The 19,889-nt window shown below is 33.5% G+C and overlaps 2 protein-coding genes and 1 long non-coding RNA gene across 7 annotated transcripts; 2 read left to right on the top strand and 1 right to left on the bottom strand.

The window, feature by feature from the left end:
• The first annotated feature begins 4,291 nt into the window (after nt 1-4,291).
• selenoe (selenoprotein e) lies at nt 4,292-7,098 on the top strand. The gene is made up of 4 exons (XM_039658947.2): nt 4,292-4,483; nt 5,224-5,300; nt 5,560-5,638; nt 6,787-7,098. The coding sequence occupies exons 1-4, from the start codon at nt 4,367-4,369 to the stop codon at nt 6,928-6,930; spliced, it is 417 nt and encodes a 138-aa protein (XP_039514881.1). The 5' UTR covers nt 4,292-4,366; the 3' UTR covers nt 6,931-7,098.
• A 559-nt stretch (nt 7,099-7,657) lies between these two features.
• On the bottom strand, nt 7,658-11,228 carry LOC148981760 (uncharacterized). 5 transcript variants are annotated; one of them, XR_016168387.1, is made up of 5 exons: nt 10,510-11,228; nt 10,052-10,405; nt 9,847-9,927; nt 9,510-9,614; nt 7,658-8,615 (listed from the first exon to the last, which is right to left on the bottom strand). It is a non-coding gene; the product is annotated as an uncharacterized LOC148981760 (long non-coding RNA). The 5 variants fall into 5 exon arrangements; XR_016168388.1 differs by having other exon boundaries at nt 10,052-10,400; XR_016168385.1 differs by lacking the exon at nt 10,510-11,228 and having other exon boundaries at nt 7,660-8,615; nt 10,052-10,112; nt 10,225-10,495.
• Nucleotides 11,229-13,293: 2,065 nt separating this feature from the next.
• On the top strand, nt 13,294-18,509 carry LOC120470230 (transmembrane protein 17A). Its single transcript, XM_039659714.2, has 4 exons — nt 13,294-13,463; nt 14,599-14,705; nt 16,443-16,556; nt 17,803-18,509. The coding sequence occupies exons 1-4, from the start codon at nt 13,334-13,336 to the stop codon at nt 18,118-18,120; spliced, it is 669 nt and encodes a 222-aa protein (XP_039515648.2). The 5' UTR covers nt 13,294-13,333; the 3' UTR covers nt 18,121-18,509.
• The last annotated feature ends 1,380 nt before the right edge of the window (nt 18,510-19,889 follow it).

The following is a 19,889-nucleotide window of genomic DNA, read 5'->3' as shown; positions in this document are numbered from 1 at the left end:
TGGAATGCTTTCATCAAAAACCTTAATTTCTTTTCGACTAAAGAAAGAATGACATGGACATCTTGGATGACATAGGGGTGAGTAAATTATCAGCAAAAGTTTTTTATTTAAACGTGAACTACTCCTTTAAAAGTCATTTTCAGTTGAATTTGGGGAAACCACTTGAAATATTTGCTGTTTTGTCCATTTAAATATCAGCAACTGCACTAAACTTAATTTTGTTCAGTTTGGACCTCTGAATAAAACTGAGGTGTTTATGTCCCTCGAGTGTGAGCTCCATAATCTCCTCTATAACATTATATGAGCCATAAAAGCCTAATGTATTAAATATGATACTCAACAAAAAGCTATTATGCAAACTTTTTTTTATTAAAGTATATTGTCTAAAGGTTCAGCTCGTCCACTTGGATGTACGTTATTGCTCTCGTTGCATGAGTACCCATTGCCCACTACTGGCGGATCCCTAGCAATGTGTGTAAATGGAGCTGTATATGGAGCTGATTTATTATTAACTCTTTCCCCGCCAAACACGGAATTTTCCGTGTTTAATGAAAAAACGCATCTGCGCCAAACACGGAATTTTCCGGGTATCCGTGTTTTAGGTGGTATACGGTAAGGAAGACCCGCGCGCATGTCCTGAATGATTGCGCAACTCTTTGATCAGAGAAACAGATTGCAATCGTCTCAAACAGTGGAGTAGTGAGAATGTATCAGACAGACAATGCAGAGGTATATGGCTGAAGTACTGGAGGTTAATGGACTCGGAGTCCGATCACTCTTTATTTGATAATTCTGAATCTGATCGGGACGAAGTAGTCAGTGAGAGAGATGCACATGTTGTCACAGAAAGTTCTAGCCATGGACGTGCCGCAGATAGATCGTATAATATTATGACACTATAATATGTATGTGTGTGTGCAGGCATTTATGTGTGGCTGTCTAAATATGAAGGTGTAATTGTCAAATTATTTCTCTCTTTGTGCACATTTACCACATTGTAATATGTATTTGTGTGTGTGTGTGTGTGTGTGTGTGTGTGTGTGTGTGTGTCTAGGCCTGTTTATTGTAATTCCAATTATTCAATATTCACAGGTAGAGAGAGGCAGAGGCAGAAGTTTTATTGCAAAAGTTACATTTCCCTTACATCCTGGGAAATTTGATATATTTTACATTTATTTTATGTTTTTAATTTATTTTGGAAAGTTTTATATATGAAGGAAACAACATCTGAATGTATTCTGCTTTTAAATGCACTTGTTTGATAAAAATACCTTTTTCTCAGTTTTTTGTCCAAAATGTTGTGTTTTTGACAAAACCTACCTCTGTTCAAGAGGCAATAAAAAAAGAACAGATGAAGATAAAATAAAAACGTTTTTTTTGCCTAAAAGCAGAGGCTCAGATCTTTATTTTTATATATATCATCTTCATATATTCATGGAAGAAAATATTCAGCGGGGCATTCAAATTTAGCGAAAATCGTCAAAAACCCTGGCGGTGGCTGGCAACTTTTTTTTAAAACGCTGGCGGGGAAAGAGTTAATATATTTTTTCCCTTATAAATTTGTTCATACACCATTCTATTCGCCAGTATGCATGCTTGGGCTGTTAAAAAAATTTATATGAAAATATTTATATTAAATATTTGCCGCCAAGCAAATGAGACAGCTGCCATTGACGAGCAGCAGTATCAATTTTTTTAAAAGCTGCCTAAAAACAAAACAGGGTTCACTAACTGTCTAAATATGTTCCTCTTGGTCCATTTATTTGCATAATAAAAAGTATCAACTATATAAAATTGCATCATGGTAAGATATGTCAACATTTTATTTATGTAATAAATCAAAATCCTGTCGTAACTTTCACGCAATGCATTCTGGAGTAGGCAAGGCTGCCGTATCCTTCATTGCATGGGAAACGAAGGCCCCATTTGGAATTATGACAATGAAACGCGCCCTTCGAAGAATGCAGCTTCTGAATTGGGACGCAGCTGTCGTCTAAAACTGGAGATAAACGCCCCCTATTCTTCTGCAATCAGAAATGGCAGCACAGCTGAAAGGCTTGTTTGAGCTGCGCCCTCTACTGTGCACGCGCAAAAAACGTTCTCAAATGTCTCAAAAAAGTAATTAGCAACGCAATTAGTTACTTTTTAGGGTGTAACGCAATATTGCACTGCATTACTTTTAGAAGTAACTGTACCCAACCCTGCTGATGACCAACTATGATGGACTTTCATCAGGGAAACCGCGTCGAAAGTTCACTATGAAAAGTCAGAGATCTCAATATGAACGCAAGCATTTCTCATGTTGTGCTCACATTAATTGTATAGCTCTCTACTCCAACTGTATGTCAACAATCATCCAACTTGTGTCTATTTTTATTTCTCCTAGGGGATTTTAGGAGATTTAAAATCATGACAATTGAATAAAACATGTCTAAAAAGTCCTTCCTGAACAACAATCCTCTAAGGACAACAGTCATGCTGAAACTCAAGAAACCAATCGCTCAGTCACATCTTCGGATAATTACATTGAATGCCTGCAGATATTTCGATTTTCAGGTCCAGGGGGGAAACCTGGGTCTTTTTAGAGGGAGACGACTGTCATCTGACACATCAGTGTCTGACCACAGCTATAGAGACAGACAGACAGTCCGGGCCCCAGCTCTGCCTGTGGATGATCGACCATGATGGTTGCTGCTGCATTCCTATGGAGAATGGTTTATTTTCATTGGAAACATAATTGTCTGTGGCAAGAGTTTTGGAAGCGCTTTAACCCAAAACACTACCAAGTCCATCCTGTAGCATGGTCGCCCTCTACAGGTGACCTAAAATCAACACACCCCTCCCTTTAATGAATCCAATTATGCAAGTGCAGCGAAACAGAATGTTCCCGTACAGAAGTCATTCAACAGAGTATGTATGTAGTTTGCTACTGTACATAAATACACAGAAAAAGGAGCTTATACCAGATGTGGGCAGAGTTGACATTACAGGTTACATGCACTGCTTTAACCCTGGGTTATTCAGTGATATACATCCACATCTCATTTGATTATTTCTTTCATGATTGGGTATTACAAATCATTTTAAAATGCTAAAATATAAAACTAATGAATATCAAAATAATTCAAAACAAGTATAGCTATTAACAAGATAACAAAATACAAATAGCAATCTAAATCTCACAGGACTTTTTTCAGGTCAAAACAACCGAAGAAACAAGTATTGTTTGCTCATTAAATTGTAATTGTTTAAAATAATCATAACAATATATTGTATTACATAATTTTTTTAATATTTAAAAACCCAAAGGTTCAATGTATGAGTTGTTACTCTTTGCGTTTATGGTTCAAGAGACAGAATTTCTAGAGCTGTTAAATCTCAAATTTTGTTACTCATGCCAAAAACTCATAAATGTCATGTTTTTATGGCTTCCATAATGTTACAATATTAACATCTTTTTATCCAAAGCAACTCATCATGAGTAATTTATTATACAGCGTAAAAAGTATTATCATACATTTAGAATATCAAGTATAAGTGTTGCATATATACATTAAATATTATTATTAAGATTTAAAAATATATATATTGTTTATCTATCTATAAATTATATACTAGGCCTGTGAGTGTGTACATATACAAATACTTTTTTGTCATAAAAATTATCTATTATTTACTATTCAAATTTAATATTCACTGTTTTACACCATCAATATGCTCTCTAATAAGTTAGCTAAAATGACCTTATATTGAAGAAGAAATTCATCATAATTATGTCTTTTTTGTTACCACCTGTTGCTCTAAAACCACATACTTCTGGTGTAATGATTAAAAATCATATTACAACACAGCCACATGTAGCCATGTAGATTTTTCCCCTTGGTGTGTAACAAGAATCATTTCAACTGTGTCTCTACAGAATGTTCAAGTTAATAATAATGCAAAATAATGATAACAATGAAGAAGGACTAACTTTTAACAGTGTGTTATCGAAACAGCAGCAGGTGTTGTGTTTGACTTCTCTGGTTATTCATCAGCAGACGGTGGGAGAATCCGACACAGATGCAGCTGTCCCGGGGTCTTCATACTGAGAAACTAAAAAACAAAAGCAAAAAAATGCAACAAAATTGACTTTATCAAACAAATAACAGCTTTAAGTTCTTTTGGTATGAATTAGTTGACTTTAAATAAATCAATTTCCTCATACTAAGATTTTATTTCAAAATCCAACAGATCGACCAATCAGGCTTTGCCACATGGTGTGGGACACCTATCAGAGAACCCATATCTGCTCTTATAGACCCTCGTTTCGCCAAAAGACCACAATCTTTTTGGGTACAGTGAGGTCTACCAACCCAAGCGCAGTATGTGGCTTACACTGGCGGCCCTTCTGACTCTGTGTGCGACGGGGAGAAGTGCGGAAAACAGTTCAGAAAGCAGCGCTGTGGAGGAAAAGCTTCTTATAGCCAGAGGAAAACTTATGGTGAGTGTACAACAGCTGAAACGCAAGGAGGTTTGCTCTAATGATGCGACACAGACTGCATCAAGCATAGAAGCTAATGATGTTACAATACAGTTCATTATAATTCTGGGCAATATAAACACCCACAGTACTTTTCAAAAAGTTTGATTTGAAAAGTGAGATTTTTAATGTGTTTGAAAGTCTATTCTGATCTGATTTATTTGATGAAAAAAATACAGTAAAAATTGTAATATTGTGAAATATTATTACAACTTAAAAGAACTGTTTTCTACTTGAATATATTTTAAGAATACAATTTATTCCTGTGATCAAAACTGAATTTTCAGCATCATTACTCCAGTCTTCAGTGTCACATGATCCTTCAGAAATCATTCTAATATGCTGATTTGATGCTTAAGAAACATTTATTATTATTTAATACTTGAGGAAGCTTTTTTCGCTGAATAGACATTCAAGAAACATGATTTATTTGAAATAGAAATCTTTTGTACCATTATTTAATGTCTTTAGTGTCACTTTGATCAATTGAATGCATCCTTGCTTAACAGAAATAAGAATTTCCTTCAAGATCTTACGGACACCAAACTTTTGAGCAGTAGATTGTTAAATTAAATTAAGCAGTAAATTAAATAGCAGTAAATTAAATGCTGTACAAGCTATAATGTCATAAAGAACAGTTGATGACAAAGAATGAGTAAAAATTTTGCTATACTGTAAATCCCTCTTTAATCCTTTCCCAGGCTCCCAGTGTCGTGGGATGATCCATAAAGAAGATGCCAGAGCTCTATGAGTTCCTGATGAAGCGATGGGCACTTTAGTATCCTGACATTATAACTCATTTTCTTGTAATTCCTGTTTTCGGTTTAGTACGTGACTACTGTCTTTACATAGAGTGTCTATCATTTCTTCCAAATAGGCTTTGGTAAGACAGTATTTGACAGGAATGGGAATGTTAATGAAATCTTTACAGGCCCTCGTGCTGCCATATGTTTAAAGACTTCGAGCACGGAGTCATGCACTTCATGGCCTCAGAGGTCATATGCCTGGTGCCGTTAACCTTAACCTGCTGTTTAAAGTCATAACCTGGAGTATGATTCAGGAGAGGAAAAAAACCCACGGCTGATCTTCTACAACGATAAGGATGAGGAAGTGAAGGTAAGGACAACCTTATCATTTTACTTGCAAGTGTACGTTTTTTGACATTTTTCCACTGAACACGTGCAAATACAGAAACACTGAAGCACAAGGTATAAATAAAAAAAATGTTAATTAAATAAAAATAAAAGTTGCATTTTGGGATTAAAGTCGAAAGTTGTTTTTTTTTTTCATTGCCGTTCAGGACAACATAAAAAAATAAATAAATAAATAAAATAAAATAAAAAAAACACGCACCTGCATGTGTTCAGTGCGAAAAAATTACAAAAACGTACACATGCACATAAAATAAAATAACTTTAATTTTGTTCTTGTGGTATGAATTAAAAAGGTCAAAACTCGTTAGAGTTTTGGCAAAACTCTAGGCAAAGGCAAAAACTCGAATAGTTTTTAGTTTCAAATGGTGTAGCATAAATGGCCCCTAAACATGCGTCATCGTTTACGAATACCTCCGTTTTCACAGCATACTGCGGCCCTGTTTACACGAGAACGCTCGCGGGTGAAAATGAAAAAAATATTTTATCGGATGTGCCTTACGTTTACACGGCGACTGCGGTTTTGGGGCTTAAAAACGCAAATAAAATTGAAACAACGTGAAAATGGTGTTTCCAAATGTATCCACTTGAGGGCTTTGAAAAAGCTCCGTCTTCGTTGTCTCAATGTGGACAGGCAAGGGAAAAAAAATATGCTTATTCAAACTAAAACATATTAGTGCAAACAAGTCCTAAAAAATAATGGGTTAAAAACTACAGAGTAGTGTACTGTAGATGCCAGGACAAACCGTAGCAAAAGTTATGCGTTTAAAAAAAAAACACACACACGTGTAAACGTACGTAGCCTGAGACACGCTTAGGACCGCACATGCAAATGGGCTGGTCCAGCCTAGAAAACGTTTTTTTTTTGTTTTTTTTTTAATGATTTCAACATTTTGTTAAACAGTTGTTGTCAGATTTCAATGGTGATTTCTTAAGGTTGATGAACAGCTTTGGAGAATTTGATGTTTCCCCACTCAAAGAGATAGGATCTGTTCTTGCATGAGTGAAAGAGCTGCCAAAGACGCGTTTCAAAGATGGCCCGCCGAGTGAAATGACTTGCCACAGTTGCCAGGTATCTTTCACTCCACTGACAGCAATTTTTGCATACCTCAGGTTGTTCCAGTGAAGAAGATGAAGGCAGACGAGATCAGCAACTTGCTGGATTCTCTGGGTTTCTATAAAAGGTCACAGAAAGGCGAGGAAGTCCCTGAGGAGTTCAAACATTTCCCATTAAACGCGCCTCGGGACGAATTGTGACACCCGCTGGTCAGCGCCGGTACTGCAGCCTGCCGTAAATGACGTCCAGGGTCGTAAAGTTCAGAAACAGAAACGGACTCTGGACCGACACACACACATGGCTGGAGGCAGTTTGGCGCATCACTGTCCTAATTATAGAGATCTTACAATAAACTTTTTACATCTGTGGCTTGTGTGTCATTGTTTTGTTCTTTTTTCATTAAAATGTATGAGCCTGCTTGATTTTTTACAAACCCTTACCAAAATAAAGTATACTTCAAGTTTATTTAACTAAGTAAACTTAAGTAAAGTACAAGTATTTCTCCCAAGTATACTGGACATACCAAGTATACTAAGATCATAGTACTAGTAGTATACTTGTAAGTATACTAATTTAATACTTCTTGGGACTAAATTGGCCCACTTTTTAGTATATAAAAGTATACTTTTAAGTATACTTAAAGTGTAAGAGTGGTAAACTTTGAGTTCACAACTAGTTTACTTCAAAGTTTTATTTTGTACTGCAGTTATACTACAAGTGAACTTATAGATATACTTCTAGTTTACTAGTTATATACTTCTAGCCTGGATTTTTAGTTTATGAAAGTACACTTTTAAGTATACTACTCAGTAAACTACTAGTTCAATAGTTTTTATACTATAAGTGTACTTGTAAGTTTTCTTTCAGTGAACTTAACATCATACTTATAGTTTACTATTTATATATTATTTTTTACGCTGTGTTATATGAAAAAAAAAACCCAGCATGGTTCATATACAGCAACCATATATCTTTCTTACTTAAATTGGCCAGAATTACCTTATGTGTTTCATGTAAGACCAATACATGTCCTATAGAAAATCAGACCGATTATGGCCCCTTTCATACTAAATAGCACACATACAACTTATAGGGGAATTTTGTGTCGTATACGAATACTGTAAAAGTCTTATATGAGTTGTACATGACAAAAGTATCGAATGGTGTATGGTACTTGTAGAAAACACACAATATTCATATACAAATCATTTAAAGTTCTTATATCGAATCAAATGAGTTTTACATGACAAACATATGCAATGGTATATGGTTTTATTACAAAACAACTTAAATTCATATACAAATCATTTAAAGTTCTTATATTGAATCATATGCTAGTCAAATTAAAGTAATATACGATTTATACACATTTTGTGTAATTTTTTTATACTTGTTATAAAAAAGTGTCATACAGATTTCATGTTTAGATGACCAACATGACTTATACAAAGTTTGCAAATTTGGAAATTGTACAGTACAGAATTCTGTTCATTGTAAAGTTTAAAAAAGGCAAAATTCAAACAGTGGTTTTAACAAACTATTTATTTTATTAACAAACAAGCCCCTTTACATCATAGGTTAACCTTTAAAATAAACAATGAATGCAAAATATAGGTATTTCTGTCAAATGGTCTGTCATACTTCAAATCCTGAACAGTGAATGTAAGTCCAGTGTCAGTGAAGTTGATTCAGTACCTTCGACCTGCAACAGTACAGCAGTGCTCGAGTCAACAACATTCAGCAGAAGAACAGTTCTAGGATACGAGCGGATCAGTCGCAGGGTACGAGTGGATCAGTTGTGTCCAGTTGCTAACAGTAGAGTTTCATAGAGCAGGAACGGCTGTGCAGATCCAACTTTCTCGAAAAATCCTGGAGTGCTGGTTCTCTAGATAACACAACACAAAACCAGATCGATCACAATTAATACAATTTGTGTCACACAAGAAACTATTTTGGTTAGATTAAGAATAGAATTTACTGATTTCCAAGTAAATTAAAGACTTCATTCATCCAAAAATGTTAATTCTGTCATTAATTATTATTATATGTTGTTCCAAACCAGAGTTTTGTTCATCTTCGGAACACTTAACGAAGTTAAGCCTATACAACTACTATTTCCAAAGCCACGGAAAGGAAATCAAAAGTCAAAACCATGTCCTTTGGTAAACTTGAGGAACACCCATCAAAGTACAAATGTGGGGAGGCGTTGCGACAGTTGTGTTGCAAAAGTGGATCTCTACCGTCAATCAATGCAAAGACATGTTACGCACAGAAAAAAATCCTGTTGAAAATTTTTAACTTTGCCGTCAATTTGCCGCAACGCTAAAAAAAATGAGCCTGCCTGCGACGCACGAATGGATTCAAAGTGTTCAAGCGTATACATGTGAACACAGCATAATGATGTACCTTTATACCAGTGATCTCAAACTCAATTCCTGGAGGGCCACAACTCTGCACAGTTTAGCTCCAACTCACACGTGTAAGGAAGTTTCTAGCAATCCTGAAGGCCTTGATTAGCTCAATGGATCATTTGTGTGCTTAGGTTTGGAGCAAAACCGTGTAGTCCTGTGGCTCTCCAGGAATTGAGTTTGAGATCACTGCTTTATACCTTTCTGGGGCTTGAAAGCGGTAGTTGCATAGACTGTCAATGGAGGGCAGGAAGCTCTCAGATTTCATTAAAAATATCTTAATTTGTGTTGTGAAGATGAAAGAAATTCTTACATGTTTGGAACAACATGAGGGTGAGTAATTAATGACAGACATAAATTTAGACACCCACCTTAAGAAATCTCCCTAATAGTCAGCCGCCGGAAGAATCTGTGTTCCCTTCTTGTGGCTGTGATGTTGGACAGGTGATAGGCAGACATTTCCCAGTCAGTGGAGTCTAAAATTAAACAGCAAGAAAACATATACCTGTCAAGTCATGAAAACAATTGGTTTGAAAACTAATTTTAAGTCAAAAATAAAAATTACTTTTGTAAAGTTATTTGACTGGACAAAATCAAAATGAGTGTTATGAAACACAGAAAATCATAGTTATACGAAATAGCAACAAAGCTATGATTATTGTTTTTGTTTGTGCCCATGATTCTCTCATGTTATCTGTTAAATCTTACCATCACCAAGTTCTAGTCTGTACAGTCTTTAAACACCAAGCCTGGTTAGCATTAGCCACTCGGTGCATCATAGAAATGCTCCTAGAAAAGACAAATAGCTAAATCAATAACTTACATTTAAACATAAAAGCATAACCACCAAACATCAAAAGTTATTCTGATAAGTACATTTTGCATAAATATTTAATCTGAAAGAATTAATTACCCATTCTAAGAAAATTGGTCGTCCAAAAAAGGAAATTTCACGTGCATTGTTGGTCTGCAGTCTGTGAGTTGTAAAAGATAGTTTGAGGAGGATAAATACTTTTACTATTTGCACGTCACAAATATTGTCATAAACAATATAAAACACGTAATGTAAGGAGTTAAAACACTTACTATTTGTTTTTACTGTTAAAAGCACATCACATATATTGTTAAAAAAACAATATAATGCCATGAAATACATATTGTAGATTAGATTAAAAACACTTACTTTCTGTGTTTTTCCTGTTAACGTTACAAGCAAACCTCCCTCGTCGTCAGCTCAGTTTTGAGTCAAAGAAGATAGTCGCCTTGGCTTAGAGAAAATATTCGGCTCGTTTAAGCGCACAAAGCATTTAAATATCGCTGAAAATAAATATATTATAAAATACATATTGTAAATTAGATAAAAACACTTACCTTCGCCGTTTCCCTGTTAAAAAACAAACGAATCCTGGTCAGCTCTGCATCGGAATCGGGCGTCGACGGAAGTGCCCCCCTGAGAGCGGTTTAGCCACGCACAGCAAACAATAAGACGTTATACAATGCATAAATAAATGCGATAAAACACTTAATCCATGCGCTTTCCCTCGTCGTCATCGAATGCCTTGCATCGCGAATCATTGAAAATGGCGTCTATGTAAAATGTCTCTGCATGTTTCGTCGCGCTCAACAAGTAAAAGTCCCGGATGTAATTCATCATCGAGTTTTATTTAAATCTTTTTTTTTTTTTTTATTGAATATGTATCAAATAACAAGCAAGTACAGAGCACAAAAACACATAGAATTCCGACATGTTATATCAAGTATATTAAACTTCACACATGGAAAGAAATAAAAAAAATAAAAAAAATAATAAAATAAAAAAAAATAATAAAAAAATAAAAATAATAATAAAAAAAATAAAAAAATAAAAAAATAATAAAATAAAAGACATACACAGAGGAAGTTTTATTTAAATCATGGGGTGCACCGATTTATCAAAGTTGCGTCAAACATGTTTCTAGAACAGTGAATAAAATGTTGAAAATTGGCGAGAATATATTTTTGTATATGTGATAAACTCTGGTGGTGATATGCATAAGAATACCTTAAGGAAAGTTTTATGTTTGTACAGGTTAAGAATAGTATTTTATTTTATTTTATTTTATTTTTTTATTCAGAAAACTTTAAAGGGAAATACAAAGACATTTGAAAACCCCAATTCTGATAATTTACTCTGATGAAGATATACATGTCTTTCTTTCTTCAGTCAAAAATAAATTAAGGTTTTTGAGGAAAAAATTCTAGGATTTTTCTACACAGACTTCAATGGTAACCAAAAATTAAAATTTTCTAAGAAGGTTCAAATGTCCATCTCAATGTAGCTTCAAAGTCTCGACATGATCCCAGTCAAGAAGTAAAGGTCTAATCTAGCGAAACGATCGATCATTAAAAATAATAATAATAATAATAATAATAATTAAAAAAATACTAAAAATAATAATAATAATATTATACTTTTGAAACTTCTTTGAACATTTGAATAGTTGGTTGCCATTGAAGTCCATTCTGTGTATAAAAAAAATTAAGTGATACATGGATATCTTGGATGACATCAGGGTGAGTTTGAAAGTCAACTTAATACTTTAAGATATATGCTGGACATGAATATTAAATTAGCATTATTTTCCTATGTTTTTACATAAAGAAAATCTATATGGCTTTTGTGTAGGACATGCAGTATGACATGTATGATTAAAATATATATTAATATTATGCAATTTATATATGTTGATTTTTCAGCATATATGTCTCTTACAATATTCTGTTGGAACATATAAGAATCACAGGTGTTTTTATTTTAGCAAACCTTTTCCATATGGATAGGTTACTACTTGCATATTATACTTGAAATATACCTTTTACTGTACTTTATGTACACTTGATGTTAACTCACTCTACCAGTGGACTACAAATATAAATATTCACAAGACAAACAGGAGTCAAAATCAAAAAGTCATTTACTTTATAAATTTTCATAGTTTTCAAACAAATATTGTTTTGGATGCCCAGTTCAAACAAAGGACAACACAGTACGAACACATACATAACTACCCACAAACAGGTTGTACTTCTTTAGTTTCTGCATTTAAAGTATACTACTAAGTTTCCAATTAGCTTATAGTATTTATGCTTGAAATAAACCATTAACTGTACTTTAAGCATGCAGACTTGATGTTAACTTGCATGTTAACTTGCATGTGAAAATTATTTAATAAAAGAGTAAACACAAGTACAAGCCAAGTACACTTAAACTTTCAGTATTCAGAAAGAATACTTTTCTTAAGTATATCTTGATCAAATGATTAAGTACAAGTATACTTAGACTTTTCTGTATACTTGTCAGTATAAGCCAAGTATACTTAAGTATACTTTTGTTAAGTATATATCTGAAAAGTATATTGAAAGTAGACTGAAAGTACACTCTCTTATTTTTAGTTTAAAACAAGTATTCTAATAGTACACTTGAATAAACTTATTTTTCGTAAGGGAAGGAACACAATTAGCTTACATAACAGACCCACTGAAATATGGCCATTAAAGAAAATAGGTGGCAAGTCGTTGAAGATGTCGGAATTAATGAGAAACCGAATTATTGAATTGTGGGAGTTTCTAAAACAAAGTCTCTTTTCAGACTGAGCTGCTAAAGAATAAACTCATTAATTATAATTGTATTATTCGAACTGCGGACTGTACAAAACAGCTCCCCTCTTACAAACATTCACAATATTAACCAGAGTTCCTTCCAAAATAAAACTACAACAAATTAATATGCGACACAAAATAAAGTTTAGTTTTCTGCTGACAGTGGTGGCTATAGACTTCATTAATTGTATTCCCCAGACAAATCTATTTCTTGTTTTGTGCATAAACCTCCACAAATTATATTATATTTGTTAGAATTATGTTTCAAAACAAGAAATTACAATGTTATGTGAAACCAAGTCTTAAGATACAGGTGTTTAGATATTTTTCCTTGAAAACAAGTGAAATACTGCATATGAAAATGATAATATTTGTATTTAATTTCCTTTTGATCTGTGTAGTATCATTAAATGTACGGTTACCATGGCGAGGGTGACATCTTAATCTGCTGTCAGACTCCATCTGTTTCCTCGGATTTAATCTGCTCTCGAAAGACTCCCATTAATCTCAAACCACACACACTGAAGTGGATAGACCGAGTGGTGTTGTCTCCACCATGCCTGTGTTTTACACACCGATCCCTCAGAACCTGAGAGTGGGTCTGGCTAATGTCAGCGGGTCAGTGTTTATAAATAACAGGACACGAGACAGTGAAGACTTCAGGGACCCGTATCAGGATAATGAAGGTGAGACGTCCAAATGAAAAGCACTGTACAGCCTGTCTAGATTAGAGGATATTTGTTACACTGTTGGTCTTTGTCAAATTGCACAATTGGATATCAAGGAATATATAATAAGAACAGGAACTTTCTGTTCTTAATAGTTTGTCATAGAAAGAAGTCTCTAAACCAAGGCAGCAAAGATACAGTCAAATTTTTTGAAGGATCATGTGACACTGAAGACTGCAATTGATGCTGAAATTTAGCTTTGATCACAAGAATAAATCACTTTTTTTTAAATTAAACAGAATATATATATTAGAGACTTATTTCTATGACAAACTATTAAAATCACTATTAAATATTAAAAACTATTAAATATCACTGTTTTTACTGTATTTTTTATCAAATAAATACAGCATTAGTAAAGACTAAAACTTTGTGTATATATACTGTATATTACATACAATTTACTTAAAATACACTCACATTAAGTCTTTTTTTATTATATTACACATTACATACACAAAATATTTCAATCCTTTTTTTTAATTCAATTTGATAAATTGTTACTATTAGCCTAAAAGAGTAAATATTTAGGATATAAGAAAAAGTACAAAACCTTTGGTTACAAAAGGAAAATTATATAAATTATTTTTATTATCACATTATCAATTTCATTATGATCTCATTTATTTTACCAAGGTTATTGTAATTTTTCTAAGGGTTCCACTTATTTAAGACAAGATGATTGGTCTTTTCATCATGCAGAAAATAAACAACATTTACCTTTAAATTAAATTATTCATTATATTGTCAACATTCCTGTATGATTTTAAAGGTTAAATTAATTTGGGACAAACCAAAATCACTTTTTTTAACAGGGTAGTAAGGGCCATTTAATGACAAGTCGGTAATTTTAATCTTACGTTAAGATAATATATTATGACAAATGCATCGAATAATCTCACTACAAAAAATAATTTCATTCATGCTAATTAAAAACATAACACAAATCATAATAGTCTCTATCTCAATGGAAGTGTTACAGCTCCACTCGTTAAAGAAAACCATAATGAACAATTTAAAAAGCAGTTATATTTCATTAAACATCATTACTTGAATACCTTGTGAACTGGCACACTTGTTGATCCCTTACTAGTGTTTGCGGAGGTCTGGTCTCATCTCCCGCTGCAGATGCTGCTGTACTTCAACATGTTCTTCTTCCCCTTCTGGTGGATCTCGGAGCTCATGATGCTGCATTTAAAGGTGCGTTCAGTTAAATGCGGTAAACATAAGGCTATTGTGCCCTAATAGTCAAATCCTTACTTCATGTAATGCAACTGCAAGTAGGCCTTAGCCTATCGCTATTATATTAAACAACTGTAAAAAATGGTCGTGATTTTAACGGTAAAAATGCAAAACTAATTGGTAAACAGAAAGTTTCCTTACTATATAGACATAAATAACTGATAAACCTAATGGTACATTTAATGTAATTTTCCTGTAAAATACCGTTAGATGTACAGTTTTTGAAAGTGAAAAAGAACAACTAATTGTATAATTTACAGTGAAAAAACGTAAATTGACACAAAATTCCCGCAGTTCCCTGCAGGACACTTCACATTTGATGTATTTTTGTTGAAATAACTGTTTCTTCATAGTTTTCTTACTTTTTTCAAATCAGTTATGTACATAAGGGTTTTATGTTACAATGCATTTTTAAAATTTCATGTGTTACCATGATGATGTTTAATAGGGACTTAAAGCAACAGCTGTTGATAGAACGGCAACGGCAGCCGAAAGTAAACAGTTAACTGCCGTAGCTAAAGAGCGCAAACATCACTAAGCAACAGTAAAGAGGACGGCATAGGGGATAATTTAATCATAAGACTAAATACAAAAAGACAGTGATTTTAAAAAGTAAGAGAAGGGTTGATTTAGGCATTTAATGATATACAGAAACAATTACAATGCCACATAACCTAAACCATAACATTAACTTTCTTATTCTGTCACGTAGTAACGACTACGGCAAATCAGCTGTTCTCCCGTAGTAGACGGTTACAGTAGAACGTCAAGAAGTAGCAGTTAATGTCGCGCATGCGCAATAGACCGACAGAATGCCGTTGCCGTTCCACAGAGGCTGTTGCTTAAAGTCCCTAATGTTTGTACAAAGGACACTGTGCAGCTTCTATATAATAGTATTACATGATCTTTGATTGATCATGCGACTCATCACTACTGGTGGTTTTCAGTGTATTACAAAGGTACAAAACAGATATTAATACTTCAATAAGTTGGTAAAATACCACCAGATAATGAAATACGGTTTATTACTGAAAAAAAATCTGTAACCAATAACGGTGATACCATATTTCAACCACAACAACCACAGCTGCCGGTATTTTACCGTAAAAATTGTGTTTTATTTTTTACAGTGTACATCAAAAAGACATTTTATTTCCAACCAGAATCAGGGTTCAGTCTTCGTCCTCTCTCTGAGCCTCTCAGCTAAAATGAAATGATACTTTTAAATATGAAACTATAGCTATAGGTCAATACTAGTGGACAGTACTGTGAATTTGGGAATACTTCTTTTGTCACATACTGTTTTTTACCTACTATATATTAGGGAAGTATGTTGTAAGTGATTATTAAAATGAATGCATGAACATCACTTTCATTATACTGGCAGGCCATTAGCAGCAATGGCAGATACAAATGTGTTTAAACATAATCACGGCGTGTGTATCCATGGTGATGGTCTGCCTTTGTCAAGTTCAAGTGCAACTGTTATATATTTTATCTTTAAGCTCGGCTACATCACAGCAGATTCTGCTGCAATTATCATTTCTAGTGTCAAGGCATTAAAGACCTTTAAAACACTGCAAACCTTGTAATAATATTTGAATAAGCTATTTTTTTTAGGTCAAACTAGGGTTGCGGGTATTTTTAAGGTCATATTTAGTAATGAGGAATGTTATTTATTTCTTATTCCCATAGTTCTGTTATCTGCCAGAATATTACCAGTGTCTGCTGGTGACGGGGATGGTCCTGATTAGCATATTGGAGGTATTGCGGGTGTATCTCGGTTACGTTGGGAATCTCAAAGAGAAGGTAATGCACACGAAATGTTAGAAGTCATTCATCTGAACACTGCTCATGCCTAACAGATTCTCGAATCGATGCGTGTGTTTAAGAAATAGAATAATCAGAGAAAGTGAGAAAATCGTGAGATTAAATGCTAATACTCACACTTTGCTACTGATAAGTATTCATATCTGGCAGGTAAACGAAAAAAAAAAATGCTATAGCCATGAAGTAAGATTTAAAAAAAAAATTGTTACAGTTGCAATTTATTTCTACAAAAATGTGTTAAGTTATTTGATTTTATTAATTAATATCATTAAATGTACTGTATAATTAAATATAATTTAAAAAGAGTGTAAGAGTTATAACTAATAACTGCTAGTTATATTAAGGTTAACTAATATTGACCTTTAGATGTTTCAAAACATTAAAGTATTTGATTAAGTTTTAAAAATAACATGAAAAATTGAATAAATAAACATGAAAATAGAGATCACAGCTGATAAAACACATGAATTAAATCACCAACATATAAATAAACAAACAAGCGTGAAAAATAGGGACCACAGCTGATATAAAATTAATTAAATAAAGATGCAATATAAATAAATAACCACAAAAGTAGTGAAAGCTGATAAAACAAATCAATTAAATAGAAATGCAAATAAATAAATAAATAAATAACCATGAAAGCAGTGACCACAGGAGGTAAAATAAATGTAAAAAATAAAATAAAAATGCAATATAAATAAATAAATAACCATGAAAGTAGTGACCACAGCTGATAAATTAAAGTCCCCGTGAACCGGAAGTTGCAAACGATTTTTCTCCAGTGCTGTGACGTATTCCAAGTGAAACGGAATATTGAACAGAGGGCAGGGTTTTACTCTAGCGCTCCTCCTCTCCATCTCTCGCTCATAGCAAACTAACGGTTTGAGGGGAGTGGTTAAGCGTTTCCCCACCCAAGTTGTGAAACCTACGTCATCAGAAAACGAAACCGTTCCAGACCGGAAGTAACTTTTCAGATTTTGATTAAAGATTACCAAGGTAAAACATTTTTTTAATATATTTTTACTTGCACGGATTAATTGTTCACCACAAGACTAGTAATATGCGCTAACAAAGTAAATAGGTTCAATTTTGATTTCACGGGGACTTTAAATGAATTAAATGAAAATAAATAAATCAAACGGTGTCCATGGCTAAATAAATAAACAAAACTTGTATTATATTAAAATGTCACCTACGTTTCTTTCTTCACTCTTCTGTTTAGGTTCCAGAGTTAGCTGGATTTTGGCTGATCTCCTTCCTCTTCCAGCTGCCTATCCTCCTCTTCTTCATCACTGATCAGGACATCATCATTCTTCCTCTGGAGCGGGCCGTTCACTCTCTCTATCTGGCCTTCCTCCTGGGCGAGCTGTTGGCCTCGTTTCTCGCCCTGCGCGTCATGACTCGTAAACTCGCCCAGCAGTTTCACATGAGGCAGTTCGGGCCCGTCCAGGGTCTCCACACAGCAGAAGCCCTGCCAATGTTCGGACTGCCGCACGGGGGCAGGAGTGTGCTTCCTGTGAGGGACATACAGCCTCACTGAGAGATGAGGGAAAACTGCAGGACACATAATTGTTGGTATGACCTTCAGCAATAAGTGCACTTCTTGTAAATAAGAGTTTTTGTCTACAAAACCATGACTTGTAGTAAAACCCAGCAGGTGGGGCTAGTTGTCATTAGCTCAATTAATTACCATGAGGTTTGGAGTTTAAACAGTATCAACAAGTCAAAAAGTGCAATTACACATGTTTGTCTGTCGTTCAGAACTGCCATCAATTGAATCAACAACATTATAAAGTCAGTTTTTTTTTTACTTGTAAACTGAACTGTCTTATAACAATTTTTTCCAAAAATTTGAAAATTGAACGCAATAACATTTCTGTTGTTGTAGAAACACCTCTAAAGCACATTGCAATATTGACTTTCAAAAATAAGCCCACTCTGAGAAATATTCACTGTAATAAAATATATATTTATGCTACTGTAATTTTAAATGAATATTTCTATTTCAAATAAATGCTGTTCTTTTGAACTTTCCATTCATCAAATAATCTTGGAAAAAAAAAAAAAAATCACAATTTCCACAAAATCATTATTTAGCATATATTAAGCAGTTGAACTGATTTCAGCCTTGAAAATAATAATAAATGTTTATTTAAAGCAGCAAATCAGCATATTAATGATTTCTGAAGGATCATGTGACACTAAAGACTGGAGTACGGTTGTGTTTTATGTGCTTTATCTAATCAAAAAAAATTGTGGCAACAGATTACAGGCAATATTATTAATTCAATTTAACAATAAAATTGAGTAATAATTCGTCAAATTAATTCCTTAAAAGTTAACCATTTAAAATGAGTAAAGCGTACAAAAAAAAATGTACATTTAAGTCACCATTATGGTGATTGGTGTTTGTTTTAGGTTTGTTTTAAAATGACGGATTTCTCCTTCAGTGATTCTGCTTGTTAACATCAGGTGTCTTCAATGTTGGCAATATAAAATAAAGAGTTCTTGATTAATATTTGATGTCTGTCTGTAATTCAGATATTTTTGTTGAATTTTTTGGTGTAAACTTTACGCATTTTAAATGGTTAACTTTTAAGGAATAATTTGATTAATTATTAATTTGTTCAATTTAATTAATAATATTGTTTGTAATCTGTTGCCACAATTTTATTGACTAGATAAAGCATATTAATTTTTACAGTGTCATAATATTTAACATTACTGTTTTATTCTTATTTTTTAATAAATAGTCTTGGTGAGCATAAGATACTTCTTTTAAAAACATAGAAAAATCATACAGATCCCAAACTTTTGAATGGCAGTGTATATACTATATACTGTTAAGCATAATCAAACCATAAGAAATGTGAACAGATGTGATGTATAATCTAGCTACATGGTGGCGCTCTGAGACTGTTTCGCTCACTAGTCCACACTGCTGCAGAACACTGAATGACTCATCAGCCGAAACTCCCATGAGGAAGACACACATTTTAGACCATTTCTGTGACATGAAGCTGGCTGTTTCAATCAACATATTTGTAAAACATAATAATAAGTAATAACAGTAAAATGTATTCAACTACTAATAAAAATTCAGCTAACAAATCTGTATAAAATGCATTGTAATTGGGTTTAACCTTCATTAGGATATTCATAATATTATTACGACTTTGCAAACCTTACAATCATTTGAATTCATGACTACACCTTTAAAAATTATAATGCATTGCATGGTCAAGCAGAAAACTAACAGGGTGTTGCAAAATGTATAAGAGAATAAATTGACACATAGTGCTTTAAATT

Source organism: Pimephales promelas, chromosome 4 (genome assembly GCF_988280905.1).
Source record: "Pimephales promelas chromosome 4, fPimPro1.hap1.1, whole genome shotgun sequence".
Classification (NCBI taxonomy): domain Eukaryota; kingdom Metazoa; phylum Chordata; class Actinopteri; order Cypriniformes; family Leuciscidae; genus Pimephales; species Pimephales promelas.
The sequence above is the reverse complement of the archived record's forward strand: the minus strand, read 5'-3'. Positions and strand labels throughout refer to the sequence as shown.

Bases quoted from the DNA above. Each gene is read 5' to 3' on its own strand.
- LOC120470230 (XM_039659714.2), top strand. From the start codon at position 13,334: ATGCCTGTGTTTTACACACCGATCCCTCAGAACCTGAGAGTGGGTCTG. The intron at 13,464-14,598 runs GTGAGACGTCCA...ATCCCTTACTAG, and splicing joins CCCGTATCAGGATAATGAAG to TGTTTGCGGAGGTCTGGTCT. The intron at 16,557-17,802 runs GTAATGCACACG...TCTTCTGTTTAG, and splicing joins TTGGGAATCTCAAAGAGAAG to GTTCCAGAGTTAGCTGGATT.